A 22,561-nucleotide genomic window follows, 5' to 3' on the forward strand; every position below is an offset into this window, starting at 1 on the left:
GATTTTTCCCCCCAAAAAATCCTAAAAACAATCAAATAAAAATGTATCCTAGTCAAAATTTGCAGACAGACAGCCCAGACTGTGTGGAACGCGTGCTAATGCTAACTTTCTCCCATTGTTGTCTAGCATACTGTAGGTCATGCATACCACGTAATATTGAAATACTTTTAGTATAAATATATATATTTTTACCCCTTAATCCCCAAACTTTCCATATTGTTCCCCTTTACCTACTGAAATGTGGCCTACTTAAGAGGTACTTAATGTAAAATTAGTAAATCATGCGGTAAATTGCGGGTTGTTTTTAAATAAAGTAGGGATGCACCGATATGTGCATTTTTGTCCGATAACCGATAATTATTTATCATTGGTAGACGATAACTGATATTCCCTAAGACTGAAACAAAAGGCAAAAAGTGGACAACTTATTTTATTTGAAAACATTGAGTGCGGAAAACAAGGTATTCATTAGTTCTCTTTTTTCCCTGAAAATCATGTACCAAGCCTACTTTACACTAGTTAAAGATTATTTAATATTCAAACTTTTCTGGTATATTTTGCATTTAATAAACAAATTAAAGATGTTTTTCCAGAGCAACCCAGAAACATTTTCGTTATAGTCACATGTCAAACAGGTCTCAAAACAGACAGCATTCAGACAACAGTTTGATTCAAACAACATGCTTTTGTTCCTATAATTAACCCATTTATAAATACGTTATCTACATACTGTACCTACATTACAATTGTTTTGCTAATAGCAGTAAGTAAATGAACACGGCAGAAAGATATTGTACTTTACTGTATTTTAACTGTGAGCAGTGTTCAGCTGAAGAAGGTTTTGGGGGTTTGTATAGCTAGTTGCAAAATTTTTTGGCTTTAAATAACCTCGGCAGGTGACGTGGCTAATATTAATACGTGTGGCGCGATCGCATCTTCAGGTTCTTTTTTCTTCAAGGACCGCTTTGTGTGCATGTGTGTTGCGTTTTAGCAAGTATAGTGTAACTCAAAGCAGATTAGGGCTTATTATTGTAATTCTAAGCACTGAGGTTACTTAGATATAACTAGAAGAGTAACAAAAGTCATGTCTAGTCCAGAGCGGAAATGTGTGCCAGAGCGGAAATGTGTGCCTCTGTTTCAGAGGCTCCTTGACGAGTTGGACAGACATGAATTCTATTTTGAGTGCTTGTGGGTTGATCATGCTACCCTGGGGCTAGAGGGAGAGTGCGAACTCTGAGGTGTTTGACATCAGAGTTCTCTGTGCTTGACGTTCTTTCTTTAAGAGTGACCGAGACGCCTCTTCCCTGACCTGGGGTTCACGGTTCGATTTAGCCGAGCCTCTGGAGACGGAAGCCGTTTCCACTGTGCACTCACCAAGTCGCAACATCCGCTTCCGACGGCAATTCTTCCGATCGGGCAGAGTAAGAGGCATCCCTTGTTTCTGCGGGCTTGGAGAGCGTCTCCTTGGAGGCGTTCCTCTCGTAACGCAAAAGCGTTGCACAAGCTTCTCGGGGTGGTGACGAATGCAGTCAACTGCCTTAAGTTCAAAAGGTTGCAGGAACAAGAGACCCACAAGCACTCAAAACTAGACGACAGGTATCTGCCTCCCCTTTTTTGAGGATCTCCACACCGGGGTATCTCGGTCCTGGCAGAGACCTCATTCCTCCCATCTTTTCGAGCCGTCAACGTTGATTTATTCGACTATTGTTGGCTCGAGACCACAGGGGTACACGATGGTGTATGACACTGGCGAGCTATCTCTCCCCTAGGAAATCCTCGTCTCTGAAAAAGCCCTCTCTCTGGAAACTGCTGCCCGGTATCTCTCCATGGGTAGAAAGGGCTGTAGCCAAAGGCAAAGTGCATGGATGCAGCTCTATCTCCTCTGCAACTCCAGGGCATCCGCATTTCCTCCAATAGCTCTGCTCCTGTGAGTCCTGGCAAAGGTCCGTCAACAGGGGTCTCGTCTCTTATTGATAGCATCCCATTGGCCAACCGGACTCTGGTTCTAAGACTTAGTATCCCTCCTGGAAGACACGCCATGGGCCATCCCAGTCAGGAGAGATCTTTTGTCTCAGGCACGGGGACAGTGTTTCATCCCCATCCCGAGCTGTGGAACCTCCATGTCTGGCCCCTGAAGGGCACCAGCTGAGAGGTTCGGGGCTTCCGCTCGATGTAGCAGAGCCTATTTAAAGTGCTAGGGCTCCCTCCACTAGAAGGAGCTACGCCCTTAGATTGAGCGTTTTTGATAGATGGTGCATGGTACACCATGCAGACCCAATTCACTGCCAGATTGTTTCAGTGTTGTCTGCAAGAGAAACTGTCCTTAAGGACAAACCCAGATACTCTCAGGGTTTATGTGGCTGCCATTTCGGCCTGACTCGCCCTGATTGATGGGGTTTCTGTGGGAAAACACCCTTTAGCCGCCCGCTTTAGTGGTGGAGCGAGGCAGCCTCCTTCTAGACAGACTGTACCGTTATTGGACTTGGCAATAGTCAAGTACGTGCTCTTCAGAATTACATCCACTGCACTAGCCAGTTCAGTAAATCGGAGCAGCTTTTCATATGTTATGGGAACCGCAACAAAGGAGTGGCTGCCACCTGGCAAATAATGTCATATTGGGTGAGGGATGCAACTGCTCTGGCCTATGAGGTGCGTGGTCAAGCTTCACCTGTAGGCGTATGAGCTCATTCAACAAGAGGGGTTTCATCTTCTATGGCCTTAGCAAGAGGTGTCCCCTTGCAGCAAGTGTGTGATGTGGCGGGCTGGTCTTCTCCGCACACATTTGTCAGATTTTATAGTCTGGATGTCCATGCTACTCCAGGCTCACATGTCCTGGAGTCTATATCCCAGAGTCACGTCTGATCCCTCTTCTTGGCTTGTGCACACATACCACACAACCTCCCAGACACCTCCAGTGCGGCGGCGTTGGTATTCTTGGTATTTGCAGCATCGAGAGTAGCTTTTGATAGGGAACTTCTCAGGTTTTTTGGCTGTAACCCTGATCCCTGAAAAAGCGGGAACGAGATGCTGCGCCTCAATGCCGCACTGTAGGGGTGCTGGATGTCCTTTCAGACAAAGTTGGAACCTGAAGACACGTTCAATCCACGCGTATTTATAACCTGCAGGTGTGGGTGTAATTAGCCACGTCACCTGCTAAGGTTAATTAAAGCCAAAAGATTTTGCCGTGTTTGACACACGTGCTTCCCAACCGGTCGAACAAAGACGTTCTCCCATAGCATTTGAAATGGCCTGTAGTCGACCGTATGGGAGATGCCGGCATTTTACTTTGTTTGTTTATTTCATTAAAGTTTTTTTTTACGTTCGCCGGTTCCTGCCTCCATCCTTTTATGGATCTTGTTACAGTGGCCTCGTGGTGCTGGAGAGTTCAGGCAGCACGGACGAGAGACTGCCACTGCCCGACGCGATGGTTCTGGAGCGGAGGAGACCTCATCGCCGAGCACCTTGGTCGAGGCGGGATGTCTCGTCGGCCCAATAGGGTACGAGCGTGGGATCCGAGAGTGGCCACTGCTTGCCAGAGGCCGGAGCCTGAGTCCATCCACCCAAGGGGGAGGACCAGGGGCGGAAGAGCCGGGATGGGCCACCGCCTGCCAGAGGCCGGAGCATGCGTCCGTCTACCCAAGGGGGAGGACCACGGGACGGGGGACCCGCTCCCTACCAGACGAGCCACTGCCGGCCTGGTGAGGACTGAGCGGCAGCATGTCGGGGAACCAGACTTGATTTTCTTCTTCTCTCCCCTCTCTCATTCTGGTCGCTCAGAGTGCTCCCGTTCTCTCGATGGGGGTATGTAGTGAGGTAGGCGGGAAGAGAGCCGGGATTTGAGGTCTCGTATCACCGAGGAGATCGGGAACATAAGTGGAAGAGCGACCGGACCATCAGTGAGAGAGGACCAGGCCTGGAGTTTGTTGTGGTTTTATTATGTTTGTATGGCCGGCAGTCGACCGTATGGGAGGCATTGTACTTTGTTTGTTTATTTTATTAAAAAGTATTTTTACGTACCCCGGTTCCCGCCTCCTTCCTCCCTTTTATGGATCTTGGTACAACTACACTCACCTAAAGGATTATTAGGAACACCATACTAAAACTGTGTTTGACCCCCTTCAGAACTATGTGCCATCATTTTACGTGGCATTGATTCAACAAGGTGCTGAAAGCATTCTATAGAAATGTTGGCCCATATTGATAGGATAGCATCTTGCAGTTGATGGAAATTTGTGGGATGCACATCCAGGGCACGAAGCTCCCGTTCCACCACATCCCAAAGATGCTCTATTGGGTTGAGATCTGGTGACTGTGGGGGCCATTTTAGTACAGTGAACTCATTGTCATGTTCAAGAAACCAATTTGAAATGATTCGAGCTTTGTGACATGGTGCATTATCCTGCTGTAGCTAGCCATCAGAGGATGGGTACATGGTGGTCATAAAGGGATGGACATGGTCAGAAACAATGCTCAGGTAGGCTGTGGCATTTAAACGATGCCCAATTGGAAAACGTCCCCAACACCATTACACCACCACCACCATCCATGTTCTCATTCTGTTTACGCCAAATTCTGACTCTACCATCTGAATGTCTCAACAGAAATCAAGACTCATCAGACAAGGCAACATTTTTCCAGTCTTCAACTTTGGTGAGCTCGTTCAAATTGTAGCCACATTTTAACAAATAGGATACCTTACAGATATCATTAATATATAGAATAAACAATTTACATAACAATCCAAGAAGGGAGATCCTTGTATACATGTAATGTATTGTGCATGTTTCTGTCCTTTTACAGCCTACTGTATATCAGGGCTGGCATTTTTGCTCAGACCAGCCCACCACAATCGGTCGGACACAACCAGCCAGTACACCATCCTTGCGGTCCCTGTAGATATGCATATCTACTTTTCCATTCCCAAAAACCCCTACAAAGCTGAGAACTAAGTGCCATGGACCAGTGTACACACTCTCTCTTGACTGACTCCGTGGTGACCAAAGGTGGCAGTGGAGTAGGGCCTACACAAAGTGAGGGCAGCCTGAGAGAGAGAGAGAGAGAGAGAGAGAGAGAGAGAGAGAGACGAGAATGATAACTGAATGAGAAAAATGATCCCCATACAAGTATCTTTAATATATAACAATGTAGAGAGATGGTTGCACATATTTTATACTTACTTAGTGAAAATGGCTCCATGGTGCTCTGAACATCAAAGACAACGAACTAAAACGTGAGGGCATCCTGAGAGAGAGAGAGAGAGAGAGAGAGAGAGAGAGAGAGAATAACGAGTCACATTTTCAGTCTACAATATTATGAATATTTTTATAATAATATCAATAATCTCAACTCACCTTACAATAACAGCAGTTTCCTCAGTAGTTTGCTCTTCTCTGCAACTCGGTCAATTACAATGTGCTCCATGTTATAAAAGCTAGTTAACATTAGAATAATCAGCCGAAGTTGCAATTGAATAAGTTAACCCTGCTAACCTAGCTACAAAAACAATGCAAAATAGCTTATGATGTGTTATTTGACTTTAGCTGACTGAGTGGCTAGTGCAGTAGGTGACAATCTGACAGACATTACAATAGCGACAACGATTATGTTGTCTTACTATAATATTCATTAATTTAGGTAAATCATCATCTTCGTCGTGGTGCAACCAGGCCCACACACTGTGATGTCACCGTCCGGAGCAGAAGGTGGCAGTAATGCACCAAAAAGCTGTTTACCGTAAAACACGAAGAAGTCACCGGCCGGTCCCTGTATGGTGGTGGCGTCACTTACTGGACCAAGATCGGTGATCCTTAGCAGTTGTGTTTCCGATATGAGCTTGTTCTTCAGAAATGTTTGGTAATATGTAACGTTAGCTTGTGTGGACGCTACCGCACTACTTGATCAACAAAAGAGCTTCGCTACTGAAAAGCTATTTGATTCAGAAAACAGCGACGTTACCACCACGCTACTGAAAAATGTAGTTAAGCTAGTAGCATCACTGCTTGTAGCGACGCTACTGCCCAACACTGCTTACCGTTTCAAGTACACTCTCCTACTCACTCTGTCTCTCCTTGACTTCACTATCAGACACCTACTCCTCTGCCTGGGTGCCGCCATGGCTTGTCACCTCTCCTCCATGTGTTATGTTCACCTGTTTTTGCTAAATTTCGTTAGGTAAGCTACTATAGGCTTGGAAACTGAAGCTACAGCACTTAACATGTCGGTTATTTTTGCACATGTTGAGGCATCAACCTCTAGAATTTTTATTTGTTTGGCCCGCAACTGCTCCTTGCCCTTGTGCTTTTGTTTCTCCATCCTATATCCACAGATTCCTGGCTCTGACCCACTGACTGCATTTGACACAAGAAACCGAGGGGGAGGGGTGGAGCCCTAGCCCTAAGAGATGTTGGGCCAGCCCAGTGTCAGTATGGATAATGAACCAATGGGCCGCTGTCCCTGCTTTATGGGCCGGTCGTTGGCAAATAAAAAAAACATTTTATATCAACCGGCCCCAAGTGCATCGGCCCGCCGGGCATTTGCCGGTATGCCAGATTACCAGTCCAGCCCTGCTGTATATTATACTGTATGCTGATTATGTACAGACCTGTGCATATTTCAATTTACCATTTTATTGTGATAGGCCAACATATATGGCCTGGCTAGGCTGAAATAATTTTCACTGCAGGATGCGGAGCAGGCCTTCATCTCTGGTCCAGATTATCATCAGAGGTAAGAGTATAATTTTTGTTACACAATGTTTCTAAGCGTTAACAGTATTTCTGTTAACACAGCAGTGATTATGTTCTCCATTTTCTTTTCAGTGAAGTGAAAGAATTTAATAGAGGGATACTAAAATTTAGAAAAGAGGGGAGAACATCCAATTGGTAGGTACTGCTGCATACTTTGTATCTTGTCATGATTCTGCCTACTCTTGTCTTGATTTTCTGGTCTAGGGGCAGAATCATGACAGACCTATGTGTTTTATGCGGAGAGAAACATATTATTGTCAATCAGGACATAATATGCGTTCTCTCCAGTCTCGTCATTTGGCCCTGCCCATCTTGTTCCTAGTATAGCTTTCCTCCTGTGTCTCATTACCCACACCTGCCCATCGTTATCTCCTTTGTTAGTCTCCCTATTTAATGCCCTCTTGTCTATTGTCTTGTGCTGGTTCGTTGTACATGTTTCCTGGCTTGTACCTGTTCCCTTGGTCATGTTCCTAGTTCTTGTTCCTGTCAATACTGTATGTATATGTTGAAGTACCTTGTTTGTGTTTGGTTATTTTTGCCCCCCTTGTGGGAAGTGTTTGTTTTCAGTTTTGTATCTAGTTTGGTTAGTGGTTTCCCCCATCGTGGGTGTTTGTTTTGTCGTTTGTATTAAAGTTTATTTTGGATTAACTCCTTCATCCCCGTGTCTGCCTGCATTTGGGTTCTCCCCACACAATTCATGAGAGTATCTGCTCTTTAAATATTTTAAGATCAGGAAAAGTAAAAAAAATGTATGTGTGTGGTCACTAAGAACTTTTACATTTTTTGAGAATTAAAAAAAAAATTTGGGAATTGAAAGTGTTCAACTGACTGTATATTATTTAATTCACTTCTCTCTCTTTCTCGCTATGCCTTTATCTCTCTTAAGATTCAATGAAGAAATGCATGAGTGTGGTTCATTTAAACAAATGATTTTGTTTTTGTGTGTGTCTGTTCAACTGGTCCAGTTGTGATTTTATAAAATAAACACAATCTGAAATCTGCACCCAGAGTCATCATTGTGTCTTCACTCTGTACCTGAAATGTTGTTGATTCTAGTGACTGAAAAGGTTATTTCGTGTTTATTTTAATATTTTTACCTATTATAGTATGCTAGTTAGTCACAATAATTATTCAACATTCAGCAGTTAGCAATAAGGTTTAATTGCATGAAATATAGTATTTGGGTGTAATAAACCTTTTATTAGAAATTATATTTGGTTGGAAATACTGTCTTAGTTCGGTCCTCAAAAACTAGGGTCCTTGGTATTACGGTTCTCTCCTAATTACGATTGGGTAGGTGGTGCTGTAAAAACCAATTAGGGTCCTAGAAGTGCTGCCTCCGATATTGCAATCGGATAATATTGCCTTGTGAAGCCGCTTCTGAGATGCTGCACCGGCTGAGCTAGCCGGTTCTCGAAACGCTCTCGCGGTATTTTGATGCTGCACGTGAAAGCCGGTTCAAATCGCACGTACGAATTACGATTCGGGGGGAGCGCATGCGCACCGATCGAAGTGTGATTAGTGAACTGAATGCAGCATCATTCCAAAAGAACTTTTCGATTGTTGTACGGGTGTCAAACTCAGTGCCGGTGTCCACGAGTCAAAGTTCGTAAGCATATATTTAATTTAATTTAGTAACAGCATATATTTAAACTTTTACTATGCGGGTAATATTTAGTTGTGGACCTTATTTGCCCTGAAGTTCAGTTTTCCTTGCTCGTTCAGAATCAGATAAGAGTCATGTTTCACCTGCTATTGTGTTGAATGGGTGGGTCTCAGTTCTGCTCTGAAGGTTAATTTGTCTGGTGTCAGGGAATTTACAGCGTTCTCGAAATCACGGTCTTTAATTTTGTCCGCCACTTTTTTTCGATATAAACTCTAATGTCATTCCTGTCATCTTTACTTGTCAGGGTGTTCCACCTTTGAGTTTGGAATGGTAAGTACTTAAACGTCTTTTGCGCAGACAGATAGTGTTGGCTTGACTTAAAGTTCACCTTTAAGTCTTACATTGACAGTACGTTTTATTAGTGCTTGTGTAGCTGTTTTTATTCGTATGACTGTAGTACCTGTGCATTATTTTGCCCAATTAAGCGGTTTGCTTTGCCTAAAAATAACTATTTAATGTGTTTACCAAAGGATATGAAAGTTAAGTCTTTCTAAAATGACAAAAAAGTTCAATAGAACAGTAATGGTAAGTAGGATAGTTATCATAGAATAACCTTCTTCAAATTAAAATGACTGCAAACAGTTGTTGTTTACTCAAGCAATTGTTAAAAGTTTAAATGACCCCTTTTGCTGCTTTGAGAGTTGTTTGGGTTTTGAGTTTTTGCTGATATTTGTATCGTTGTTGTGAAAGTGTACAGTAAAGCCCGAAATTATTCATTATATTATACCCTATAGATAAATATAATAATAATAAAATCTGCAGCTTTCAGACTTTTGATCTTTTATTTAAAAACAACTTTTCATTATGAAATAAGAATTTTAAATGGGGGAATCTAATTCTGAAATATATATTTTTCTCTAATATACTTTTATTCAGCATCTGACAATAGATAAAATACTCTTTCTTTTTCAGTATTACTTCAGAGCCTTCCGAGTGGTAGTTACATGTTGGTGCTTCTCCTCTTCAGTTATCTGCACTCATTTTCTATAGGGTTCAGGTCAGGGAACTGGAATGACCATGGTCTTGTGCTGAGACCTTTTTTGTTTTGATTTTGATGTTTGTTTTTTATAATTGTCCAGTTAGAAGATTACGTTTTTTTCTGTTGATATTTGATAGAATCCATGATGCCATTTATCAGAACAAGATGTCCAGGATCTCAAGCAGAGAATTAGGCCCAAAACATTAAGATTATACAGCAGTGTAAATAATTTTACACATAGGCTACTTTATATTCCTGTGTGCACCAAACCCATTGTGTTTTTACAACTTTTTAGTTTCATCTGACCAAAGAGCCCATTCCATAAGAATATCCACTATTGTCGGTTACGTTTCAAATGTTATATAGTCTGATAAAACAATTTTTGTATCAGAAAACACTTGTTTGGTGTGCACAGGAAAAAAGTACCCCTTTTGTAAAATTATTTACATGGCTGTGTATCTTGTTTTGGACATAATTCTCTGCTGAAGATCCTGGACATCTTGTTCAGATAAATGGATTTTTGCAAATATCAGTAGATAAAAAATCTAAACCTTACTCTCCCTGCTAGAAGTCACATAATGAGCCAAGTTTAAATCTTCCAAATGGAAAATGATCTAAAATCATCCTGACCTGACCTAAACCCTGTTAAAAATGAGTGGAGAGAACTGAAGAGGAATAGTACCAACATGGCACTCTGAACGGTCTGGAGCAATACGTTATAAAGGAATTGTCTTTAAACACTTGTATGTTCTCCAAACTTATCAGGCATTAGGCAAAGACTCAGAGCTTTTGGCAAAACGTATTGAATAAAAGGTTATGATTTATTATGAGCAAGATGTTTTAGAGAAAAACATTCATTTCAAAGTGAGATTCCGCCCCATTTAAATTCTTATTTTGTAATGAAAGGTAAGATTTTTATAAATCTTTAAAATAAAAGAGCAAAAGATGCAGATTTATTTTCACAGCCTTCTTTGGATGTATTTATGAATAATTTTGGACTGAACAGTACATTTTCAGCGGTATAAATATCAGCAAAATATATATTTCAAGATATCAAAATGCCCACTTAACTTTTATTTATACTCTGCAATTTATATGCCCATGTATGTCTTGAGAAGTAATGAGCTTCCTACAAATCAAGTCTGCATTTTTCTTTGTTGCTCTGCAGAGTTTCAACATGTCTGTCCCTACCATCAACCCTCTGGCCGATGGTGGCATGTCTAATTCACTAGTCACTTGTGCCATTGACAAATGCATCCAAGGAAGATGTGTGGTGGTAAATGGGGTACCGGTCTGTGAGTGTAAGTTGGGCTACATGGGTGACACCTGTAATGAAACTATCAATGAGGCTGTCTCTTTACCACTCACCCTTGGCACCTTGGCATTCCTCATTGCCTTTATCATCCTGATCTTTCTGCTGGCATTCATTCGGCAAAAGGCAAAGCGGAGGTAGGACTTAATTCCAAAACATCTCTGCGCTTTCTTATGCATAGTGTGACTGTAAAACATTATAAAAAAATACATTTAAAAAAATAAAACTGGAGATGTGGTCAGGACATTGATATCAAGTTGCTTAAGGTACGCTGAATGTGTTACACATTGCTTCAACAAGCCGCACAAACCCCAAGTATGAGCAATAGTAATAGTGGTGTGTGCCATAGTAACTTATTTCATGATAATTGTTCAATACAAAGCTATGTGATTGTGGTGTTTTCAAACTACATAAACTGATTTTATCCGTTCAGAAAAAGGACAACTGAAGAAGCTCTAGGAAGAAATGGAGCACACATTTAACATCTCAATGCAACATGCCATAGAACAGGTTTGCCATTTTTCCACCAGAGATCACACTCAAACACATAAGGTTACAATAAGATTACAAACTCTCTCCCTGCCTCTTGCTGTTTTCCTCTTAACAGAATTTGAGATGGAGCCATCAAAGCTTTCAGCACTTTTACCCTAAATGATACAGGGTTTCACCATGTCATGTAACACTTGTATGTATATCTTTAAATGTTATTTACATACTATGTATACAATTATTCAGATGAAATGAAAACCTCTAGTTGGTACTATAATGCACCTGATTGAGTATGATCGTATACGAAAAGTTTTATGAAAGCCCTCTTTATTGTTTTTGTTCAAAACTTGATGATGAATTTGGTTGACACACCTGTAGGGGGAGATGAATGTCTGTCACCATAAACATGTTGACAATGCCATGTATGCAACTGGTAATTTTAATGTTATAATTACTTTAGTCCTGACAAAGTTTGAATAAATACTGAATGGGTTTAATGGACCAGTCACAGGCAGGTGTTTCAGGTTGCTTTTGTGGAACACAGTCATCATATTTTTAAGTGTCACAACAACACTGTATTGAACCATGTTTTATTTAAGTTTGAAGTTGGTCTAGTTTCTGTGCAGTGTTACCAGAATTATTTGGACAGTGTTTTATTATAAAGATAGAGAGTTCTTGTTGATAGACTTTTTGTTGAAAGAACAAATGTGCAGTTTAGTGATATTAATTAGAATGCCCAATAAAAAAAACAGGAGTTATCTCATTTTGGAACCAAACTCATATTTCCTTCATGTTGAAATCATCTTATACAGTGTCAAAAAAGCAGTTCAGTTAATTAAAGTTTAAAACCATGATAGTTGAATATTCAACAATTTGTTTTCCAAGTTCTATCTGAATAAAGACTAATGTGATCATTCCTGAATCCTGATTGAAGGCATTTTATATACTTACCAATTTTAAATATAAATAGACTGATTCTGTTCATATAAATAGGCCTAAAGGTTAAATTAATTTATAGAGTGTGTTGATTAAAATGATAAACTGTACAAAATATAACTTAATGTCCATCATGCCAAATTTTATTTATAGAGTTTCCTTCACGTGGCTAATGGATCACTTGGCAATTTAAATGTTTCTCAAATTGCTAGGCATCCAGCAAAAACGTAACCAACCTGTTTTACTGGTTATACCACATCACAGAAATTCAGTCCTAAAACCCTATGACTTTGTAGGGTGTTTATTATTTTAGTTAAACGTTTTATTTACACACCAAAGGAGAATATTGCACAGCTTATAATTATATAAAGTAATTTCTTACAGATAAAGTAACGTATCTTCATTTTAACAGAAGGATATGTTTAGGTCATTTTAAATGGCAAATTTAGAACCTTTGTATTCAACCTTTGGCACATAAATGGCAAGTCCAATAAATGACTCAACGTATTTCCTTTTATATGACTTGTGGTAACAAGTTTTGTACAAAGTGTGTTCCTTCAAAGTGTTCAATCTGCCATGTGGTCTTGAAAGTTTTTGTCAAAGTACACAAAGTGATCGAGTAATATATCATAAACTGTAGAATTTCACAGATCAGCATCGTAAGGCCTGCCATTGTATGATGTGTTAATAGACCCCATGTCTCGAGGTTTTGCTCTTGGGAAGTCCAGGTCATCATCCAGAGACTTTTTAGAGTATGGTACACTGCTTCTTTCACTGCTTACATCATAGCTTCTTGGTATGTTGACCCTTGGTATAGGTGTTGGTCTAAATGTTGCTCTGACTGTGTTGGTTTGAGGCTTTTCTCCACGGTTCCGACCTCCACAGCAGGAGCATATCCCAAGGAACATCACAAATCCCCCAAGGACCTCCATGATGCCCCCAATGTAGCCCAGAACAATGCAGTATCCTACACGAATATCATCTGCTCTTGCTGGGTCTCTTTTGATCGAGGTGGAGTTGAGGCTGGTCAATAAGTGGGTGTACCATGCAATTGGGATGATGGTCAGGGCCCCAGAGCAGAAAATAAGGAGACCGCCAAGAGAAGCCAGCTTCCATCTGGGATTGTCTCTCCAGCATCTGACTCCAGGCGTTGCCACAGCCAAACCCACTGCGGTCACGATCAAGGACGCGATCATCATGCCTTGAGCAACAGAAATAATCTGATAGTCAAAATATGTTTGGTCATTGCTTCGTTGGTTACACTGTTGTGTTCTTGACGTTGTAAAAGTCCTGCAGATGTCCCAGATTCCTTGCTCCATCACCAAGTCTTGAGGTTCATTAGCAAGGGAGTGGATGGTGCGCCAGTTGGGCGCAACAGTGCTAGTCAGGTTCAGGATCCATCCACAGGGTGCCAAGACCATGCCAAATATCAGGATACCTGGAGTTCTCATGGTTGCGGCTATAGCTGCTGTCCCCTTCTAAAGGGAATGAAGTTTTTCTGGTGCTTAAGAAGAAACATACTGAAACTTGGAGGTGGATCTGTCTGATTAGCATCTGAAGGGGTGTGGTCTTGAACGTTTGCTTCATCTTAAACTGGTTTTAACTGCATGCCGCTCTCTCAACCAGACATGGAATTCCAGTATGTGTGACTAAAGGGTGAACAGAGAAGACTACGGTTTTAGAATTGCGTTTTTCTACCTATAATGTTTTGAGTCAAAGACATATTTGCATATTTGTTTAGCAGTGGTTTCGTATGTTGGTTTCAGCCTCTTTTAAACTGCCTTAAATTATCATCAGGTCATGTTAATATCATATATTTAAACACATACTCCATTTGCTGTTGTTATACGTGTTATTTTATACAGTTCATTAATTATTATATGGTTAATTCAGGTTGATTGAGAAATTTGCTGGACAATATCAAATGAACTGATTTAGCCTAAAACGTTCATAAAACTGTGACCTAAAAGGACAGAAAATTAACAGGAAAACAAGTTGCACTCAACATAATTTAAAAATAGTTTTTATTATGTGTAGGCTATATATTATATCAATCAGCAATTAATATACTTCAAAATCACAGTTCACCTTGCTGGGTGTTTTACCTTCAGATCGATGATCGTAAAATACAGGAAAATAAACAACATTGATGGGTGCATGTCAGGTACAAAATTACCACATACTCTAAAATATCTTATACAGAGGTCTTTTATCTCACTTTGTGAACACCAGAGGCAGTGGTGGAATTAAACAGTTTGATTAAACCCTTTTGCCTGATATCCTCCTGTATCCGAATAAAACGTGACATTGTAGGCCAATATTTCCGTAATTATTAGAGCAAATCGCACAGTAAAAACTAACAAATACAACGCAATAATTTATAAATGTATGAATGGGGCCCAGGTCGATCAATTCGTTTACTTTCACAAATGTTTAGGGTCCTGTCATAAACGTGTCAAAAACACACGGACTATCGGTCCGCAATAATTGTGATTCAATAGTTTTTTTCAAACGGGGTGTTTTCTCTTCGGTTGCTGTGTTTCCTAAGTCTTTGTTTTCACTCAACAGACTCGCGTTTGTTATGCTGGCTTGAGTCTCAATGTCAAGCTTGCTAAATCTGATAATGACATCTATTGGTTTTGGTAATGACAGATCGATACTTTCGATTTGAATAGTCCTCCCTTCTGCCTGTTTTTGAAAGCGCTTCTGAAGGAAGGAAATTAAATTCTGTTATTTGACACTGCGTATAATGCAATGTGATTGTCGCCTGTTCACGCAAATCAAAACAAAAAATCTATGCATTTATGGTTATCGTCAAGGTGTTAACAACTTTATGAATGTGAATGTTCATTTGAAAGCTTTAGCTACGAATTTCGAGGAGTCTCTGCCTCCCTACCCTCCTCTGACCCCACTGAACAAAGGATGTTCCTGCAACAATTGTTGCCTTTTAAGTAGGCTATGTAGGCCTAATGCTTTTCAAAGATTAACGTTCTTTAGCTAACTGTATTTGCTGTTTGTAGTATGTATAACTACACAAAATAGAACGATCACACTGAAAAAATAAACATTTACACAATACAGATTACAACTCTTCAAAAAGTTAATTTAAAAAGTCAGGTGTCATTGGAGGTACTGCATTCCAAATTATGACGGCCTTACAAGCATACTAAAAGTATAAAACCACACTAGTGTTTGGTTCTACTACAGATATGTATCATATTTGGATGGTTTTACATGAGAAAACCTGACAAACCTGTGACACGTAGGCTACATAAAACTAGAATTATATTGAACACATCCAGTGACATCACATAAAAAACATGAGATCACGTCTGACTACCCAGTAAAACTTGTAACTTGGCATGAGCCAAATCACCATGCACCAATGACATAAAAATGATTTTCACAGATTCTGCACATAAGAAAGACAATACAGTTTACTAGGCATAATTTAGGTTAAACTGTGTAATTGCCTTGCTAATAGGCTACAAATTAGCCTATAATGTATTCCACCGAGAATAGCACTACGAACATTCAGCAGTTTTAAAACTACAAAATGTACTGTGTTTTGTGTAAATATGTGTAGTTTTACATTACCAGTAGAGACTCGCAGAGACCATTATAAAAGCAATCCATTCTAATTGTTGTGATATATTGTTTTAGCATTGTTTGATGTAAATGCAGACGGTTTGAAAATGTGTGTGTTTTTTACAAATCTGAATCGTATGGTCTTGTTGTGTAAGCAGTGTTCACAGGTCTACTGTCCGGCTTTCTTTTCGCCCTGGGAAAGTCCACGTCGGTATCTTTGGAGTAATATGGGACACTGCTGGCGCTGCTGCTCACACTCGGTACAGTTGCCCTGCGGAGTGGAGATGGATCGCGCGTGGACTTAAGCACATCTGTTCTCGACTTGTTCCCGCGGTACTGATCGCCACAACACCGACATAAACCGATGGACATCACCAAACCTCCAATCACTTCCATAATGCCGCCGATGAAGCCCAACACCAAGCAATATCCCACACGAATGTCGGTGGACGTAGAACTGATCAAGGTCAACATTTGAGTATACCACGCCACTGGAATGATGGCGAGGACCCCTGAGATGAAGATCAAAAGACCCCCGATCCCAGCGACTGTACGGTGTGGTGTATCGGTCCAACATCTGACGCCAGCAGATGCCACGCCAATGGCCATGCCATTGAGAATAAGTGATGCCAACATCAACCCCTGCGCAATCTTGATGATCTGATTGTTAAAGTAGTTTGTGTCCGGTTGGTTGCACTGAATATCCCGGGATGATGTATGTGTCTTGCAAATGTCCCAGAGTCCTTGTTCATAAACCACATCACTGGATTCTCCTGCGATATTATTGATGGTGCGCCAGTTTGGTGCCACCGTGCTCGTCAGGTCTAAAATCCACCCGCAGGGTGCGAGCACCAACCCGCAGATAAAAATCCCAGGTGTTCTCATGGCAGGTGAGCAGCCCTACCAAACTCAGTGCTGTAAAGGATGTTCTTGTTTACGTAACACTTATTAAAAGAGTAATGAGAGCAGCAGGACAGAAACTTCTGTAGGGAGGATCTCGTAAAATGTGTCCATTGTTTTATAAGTCACATGACTGTCTACTTGTTATCAAAACTAATCCTAGTTTCGACAGCAAAGTGAGTCATGCGGCGCCTTGCAGACAGATCGATTTGTGACGCCAAACCACCGCGAGAGCAGACTGCTTTCTATGCTTTCCATTCGCTCTCGCGGTGCCTTATATCATATCACCGAAGGGTCTGTGCAGCGCCTAGTGAGACCGAACACACCGACGTCCTGCAAATGTTTGGTCCCCGCCCACAAAAAGGACGCCACGTATTATGTTTGCACAAGTGGCTAAAACGTGAAACAGTATTATTTTAGAAAATATTTCAGACTCATGAAACATCTCAGTGGAGTGAAAACCTACATATTTGTTTCATTTTAATTATTTCTGTACGTTTCAGACTCAACGAGAATCAATAACCTAACATTCAGGAGAAGAGAACACCACGCATACAAACAATAAACGCCTATCTGACGTACATCCTGAGCCACCAAAATAACTACAGGTGCTACCTGAATACGCCCTTAATGAACCCATTTCACATTGCTTTATGTTTAGATCCAAATAAACACACAATATAGTCAAGTCAACTTTATTTATTTAGCGCTTTTTACAATTTTCATTGTCATAAAGCAGCTGTACAAGAAAACATATTGACTAAAAGCAAAACATATAAGGTTATGCAAGTCAAAACACAGGTCAAATATCAGACAGACTATAAATTCCTATATGCAGTGTTAATTAAATAAAACTGTACAATTCTAGATACAATACGCCTCTTTAATATCTTTAATCAAAATTGAGTTTTTCTCTAATCCTATTAACATATAATAATGCACTTATTATTTAAACAACAAATTGTTAACTGCCTTAAATATTTTTCACACAAGCTGCCAGTTCTTTATCTAAAGAGCAAGTCACATTAGTGGAGAGCTATAGTTGTTTGAACAACTAATAGAAAAGTATTCTCCTGTGAAATAATGAAGTAGGCCTACATGTACTGAGTTGCCCACAGTAGGCTACAGTAAAGTAGCTACATGCTTGCTGTGTTTAAACAGAGCTGCACCCACATTGTTTCATATAGCTAGATTCTGTCACAGAGTCTGGTAGATCGTCATGGGTTTGGAATGAAGATAAGCCTGACCCATTAGTTTCAGTATTTGTCTTGTAAAATAGCATGGCACAACACAATGACATCATGTGTCTGTGTGTGCGTGCGTGTGTGTGCGCTGTTGAAAAATAAACCTTACATGTCCTTTGGTGTGACAAAAAATGAAGACAAATCTCTCTAATGCTATTTTACAGTATACATAGACATTAATCAAATTATTCAATATATTATTTACCGTTTGTTTTCTAAATGTTTGCTGTCACGCCATAAGACACATTTACAGTTTATTTGTCAACTATCCGCACAAAGGTAAGTGTAGCAGCTGAGCCCAAGTAAAACGGAGGGCTAATGACGTCACGAAGACAGGCTTCTTGCACACACCTGTTTCTGATAAAAGTTGTTTCATCGGGAGGGGGTATGCTACTGCTGAGTTTCTTGACAAAGCGGCCTTGCCGGGATGTATGTTAATGTAATTCCGTGTACGTTATAGGTTGTTGGGAAGTTAATTTGCGTCTTCGGAATGTTGAACTTGGGCGGGCGGCGTTGATGTTTTCTTCAAACGCTGTGCGGGAAGGAAAGCTTAGATATTTACCATGTAATAAGCGTGTAATGCGGGTGAGCACATTAATAACGTTGGTGTATTGCTCTATTTTTGTATTCCCTCTAAATACCTGAACTATCCTAACAGTATAATATTGTGGACACTTGTATTACAGGTTTACAAATGCTATGAGATTGACCTGTTGCTCCCCCCATGTGGTTTTAATGCGCAATTGTATAACTACAATGGTTTTGTGGTTTGACGCTTTCTTGGCTGTGTCTGCCCAAATCAATTCTGTCCAGTATACAACCTGCTGGTATTGTCCTTTATAGAAGTTCTATAGGCTTGTGTATAAGCATGTGCCCTCTTCAAAAATAATTTAAATGTTCGTTTAATAGGTCGGGACTTTTGTATGTCTGATATAAATTACACCAGCATTTTTACTGCTGTAGTGTGTGTGTCATCTAGTGGTGAATTTGGTCATATGCAATTTAAACTACCACCTTGGCACATTATATTTACGGAAGCCACGACTAAATGAAATGGAACGAAACGCATAAGTTAAAACAGGCAAAATTGCATCTTGCTAAAAATATTACGCTTTAAAAAAATGTCCCTTTGTCAGAGTTAATTAGGCTACATGTTTTAAATACAACTACGCTTTAATTTAACGATAATTTTATATTGGGGTAGGGGACTAGGTGGATTAATCTCTAATAGGGCTATTATATCTTTTAATTTATTTGTCTATGGCATAAAATGTAATGCTCATCTACCAATGTTTTAAGAAATGGTAGTATGCATATTTATTAATCATTACAATACACCTTACATGCCACGTTATTAAACAAACGTATTTAAAAATGTTATATTGCTACATGTGCATCTGTTTGTATCATAACGCTAAAGGTCGCACAGTTAACCAGAGGCGTGCACAACTGACAAAACTGCGCGCCCTGTGCTGCGTCTTTATTTCCTTTTAACTCGCATACGTGACGATAGAGAGAGGGACGGTTAAACAGAATGAGGAAGGAAACGAAAATGCTCTGTTCAACAATACTGATACTAACAGGTACGTTTATAAAATCTTGATAAATTAATACTTAAGTTAACTTTTCAAACGTATACTTCATGTATAATGCATTAATGGCAGGACATTTACGTATAGGCCATATGTTGTTTGACTTATTTTATATTTATGAACGGGCTCATTTAGCCCATGAAATTATATATTATTTATAAAAATTTGTGAAATAGACAAAAGATCTACAACGTCACCAATTCATGGAAAATCCCCTTAAAATACTAATGCCAAATGCAACCTTTACTGCATGTGTATAAACGTGATTTAGATTTTTTTAAAGAAGTTGCAGTAAATACAACTGATATAAAATATTAATTTAAACTACTGTACATTAGGACTCTCTAAAAGGGTTTGTTTTATTTCCTGCATTTTCTCATTTCCATGATGCTACTGTTGTTTTATTTGTTGATATGCACACGTATATAAGTCTAATGCTTGTAATACAAACAAAACATTTATCAAACATAACACTTGCCATTTTCTTGTTTGGCGATGTGTCCGTGTATGTTTGACACAAAGGTTTGGTCATTACTGGAGGCTCAACAATGACTAAATCCATGGCACCAACTATGGCAGAATTAACCAGAATTAAAGATGTTGCAACCACAGCATCACCATCATCAAAACATTTGAACACATTAAAAGTGGGACAAACAAGTGAATCAGTTACCATGATGGGATTTACAAATCAAACAACAACGTTTGTGGAGACCTCAGCAGAATCTAATATAACATCCAGTACAACCTCTAGTGTTCATTCAACCTCCACTGCAATAAGGATCACCAGCAAGCCCAATATGGCTGATTCATTGACTACAACCCCATCGAGTATTGTTACTGAAACTCAGACATTAAAGACTGAAATCACAAAGGCAATGACAACTATTGGAAAAATTACAACACCTTCAGCACATACAACAAAACGGATACCCTCTACTTCTAAAGTGTTTCTGTCATCATCTGAGCAATCATCAACAACCAGAAAAACATTTACAATAAGGCAACACAAAATCACTGTTGGCCAACATAAAAAGGAACCAGATGCTCTTAGCTCAGGTATGTGTTTATGTTGTTGAAATATATGTTTAATTTGACTTTCTGACTTTACACTAGCCCACAGGTCATGGGAGTGTTGTGGGGTTTGGGTTTTCATGTTTGGAAATGTCCTTAATGACTTTTGACTTGATAATGACTTTAAATGATCTTTTAAGACACATATTAAACATATTTTGCAAAGTTAAAATTCTTGGATATTAAACAAGGTCACAGACATGCAAAATTGAAAGTTTCAAGTTAATATTTAATACAGTAACTGTTTGAGCTATTAACAATTCACTCACCTTTCCTATAAAGGTTCAAATGTTCCACAAGTTTTGAATAAGCAACAAGGTTTTGTTTGCACTTTGCTCCCTGTTTTGATGATGTCCTTTTCGAAGACTAAATCTTATTTTTTAATGGCAGTTGGTTATTCATTCATATATTCATAAATATACTAATTTCTTGAAAAGTATACAGTGAGAGTAGTTGGATGCTTTGGTCACACTTTGTCTATGAATACCATAGATTAAAATATAAATTGGCATCAACCACATTTTGCTAGATTTGTTTCGGAACTCTTTTCTTTAATCTCTTTAAATTATTCTGCCAGTGTTGCAATATCTTTAACCAATTGCCAAATCAGTTTTAATTTTGAACACTAGCCTGTACTGTCTCTTTTACATTATTATTATTTATCTACTTGCTTGTGCAATCTTTAAAATAATGATCGCTTGGTTAAATATTTTATCTATGCAAAAAAGTGTCTTCAAAAATCTTTCTGGGGCGACAATGAAAAAATAGAAGAGCAACAGTACATGTCAGGTATGATTCATAAAATGAAATTGTTTCTTTATTTATTCTTTATTTATCCTTTAGGAAGTGTAGCTGCCATTGTAATTGGCTTCATCGCCATTGTAATAATTGTACTTGGTGGAGCGTATTACTTCAAAATGCGGTGAGTAAAGTATGAAATCAATATTTTGTCCTCTGTTTGTCTGTCCTTAAACTTTATTGTTAGTATTATAAAAAAAGAACATGAACTATATATACAATATTAGGGAATACCAAATGCAGATACCAAAGAGCCAATTATTACTGTACAAAACACTATATTGATCACAATCTGAAATCTGGTAGATAGATTATTATTTAAGAATAAATTGTTGGTGATGCTTGAACATGATATGCTTGTTGTGTTGCAGACGGTCTTCTTATGGACGACTCTTGGATGACACTAATCACAGCTCTCAAGGAAATTTTTTCAACCCAATGTTTGACGGCTAAAAGATTCATTTCTATCTTATAGTAATAGTAGTCATGAATGTGTAGGTTACATCTGTATGTTATCACATTTGTATGCCACTTCAGACTTAATATACAGTAGGCATCATGCTATTCATCTGCACAATATGCCGTGTTGGGGGTAATTTGATGTGAATTTTTAATGTCCTTGTTTCTTGTTTGTTTTTGCTATTTATGTGTATTGAATGTAGTCATGGATTGATCTGTCGGTTTTGCACAAAATGTTTCTTGATAATACTCTTTCTTTTAAAGAACTCCTAATGAAATAAAAACTGGAATTTTGAAAGTTTTAGGTCGTATGCTAATGCAGTATTAAAGTGAACATTAAATAAAAAAAGAATCTTGATTTTTGACAAAAGTAGTGAATTACACCTTACAAAGTGACATCGCCATTCACTGGCCTGACATGCATAATCCAGTGGTCATACTCTTTTTCGCAGATCCGTGTAAATGCAGATCATTTTGAACAACATTGGTGTTTGTACATAATTTAACATCTCATTTAATCTCACCAGCCACTACCGGTCTCTCAGCGTGACCCTATTATATGCCATGCTGTAATCACTGCTTTCTGTTCATCTGTGGCCCCCAACTCTTCATCTGAAGACTGCTTAATGTTTATTTGGGTAAATAATAACAAAAGAATCCGAGTTTTATCCCCTTGACATTGTAATGGCAGGAAGCCCCAACCCTGCTATTAGAGACTTAAAATAAGCCACTAAGCAAATGGTCAGGACAAGACTAGCCAAACATCTGGTGTTTTGTT

The 22,561-nt window shown here is 39.4% G+C and overlaps 3 protein-coding genes and 1 long non-coding RNA gene across 4 annotated transcripts; 2 read left to right on the top strand and 2 right to left on the bottom strand.

The window, feature by feature from the left end:
- The first annotated feature begins 8,230 nt into the window (after positions 1-8,230).
- Positions 8,231-12,112, top strand: LOC306889638 (uncharacterized protein). The gene is made up of 5 exons (XM_079448797.1): positions 8,231-8,351; positions 8,657-8,682; positions 10,560-10,840; positions 11,137-11,213; positions 11,311-12,112. The coding sequence occupies exons 1-4, from the start codon at positions 8,243-8,245 to the stop codon at positions 11,183-11,185; spliced, it is 465 nt and encodes a 154-aa protein (XP_079304923.1). The 5' UTR covers positions 8,231-8,242; the 3' UTR covers positions 11,186-11,213; positions 11,311-12,112.
- Positions 11,514-13,602, bottom strand: cldn23.1 (claudin 23.1). Its single transcript, XM_079448796.1, has one exon. It carries the CDS (start codon positions 13,577-13,579, stop codon positions 12,773-12,775), a length of 807 nt encoding a protein of 268 aa, XP_079304922.1. The 5' UTR covers positions 13,580-13,602; the 3' UTR covers positions 11,514-12,772.
- Positions 13,603-14,135: 533 nt separating this feature from the next.
- cldn23.2 (claudin 23.2) lies at positions 14,136-16,729 on the bottom strand. The gene has a single exon (XM_079448137.1). It carries the CDS (start codon positions 16,599-16,601, stop codon positions 15,837-15,839), a length of 765 nt encoding a protein of 254 aa, XP_079304263.1. The 5' UTR covers positions 16,602-16,729; the 3' UTR covers positions 14,136-15,836.
- Positions 16,730-18,203: 1,474 nt separating this feature from the next.
- LOC306889236 lies at positions 18,204-22,149 on the top strand. The gene is made up of 4 exons (XR_013786184.1): positions 18,204-19,443; positions 19,975-20,511; positions 21,370-21,448; positions 21,696-22,149. It is a non-coding gene; the product is annotated as an uncharacterized lncRNA (long non-coding RNA).
- The last annotated feature ends 412 nt before the right edge of the window (positions 22,150-22,561 follow it).

This window comes from Barbatula barbatula (genome assembly GCF_947034865.1).
Source record: "Barbatula barbatula genome assembly, chromosome: 24".
Classification (NCBI taxonomy): domain Eukaryota; kingdom Metazoa; phylum Chordata; class Actinopteri; order Cypriniformes; family Nemacheilidae; genus Barbatula; species Barbatula barbatula.

What these genes read in the sequence shown, in the direction of transcription:
- LOC306889638 (XM_079448797.1), top strand. Translation starts at nt 8,243, where the DNA reads ATGCGCACCGATCGAAGTGTGATTAGTGAACTGAATGCAGCATCATTC. An exon ending in CCACCTTTGAGTTTGGAATG is followed by an intron (nt 8,683 to 10,559) that starts GTAAGTACTTAA and finishes GTTGCTCTGCAG; the next exon opens with AGTTTCAACATGTCTGTCCC. An exon ending in CGGCAAAAGGCAAAGCGGAG is followed by an intron (nt 10,841 to 11,136) that starts GTAGGACTTAAT and finishes TTATCCGTTCAG; the next exon opens with AAAAAGGACAACTGAAGAAG.
- cldn23.1 (XM_079448796.1), bottom strand. Translation starts at nt 13,579, where the DNA reads ATGAGAACTCCAGGTATCCTGATATTTGGCATGGTCTTGGCACCCTGT.
- cldn23.2 (XM_079448137.1), bottom strand. Translation starts at nt 16,601, where the DNA reads ATGAGAACACCTGGGATTTTTATCTGCGGGTTGGTGCTCGCACCCTGC.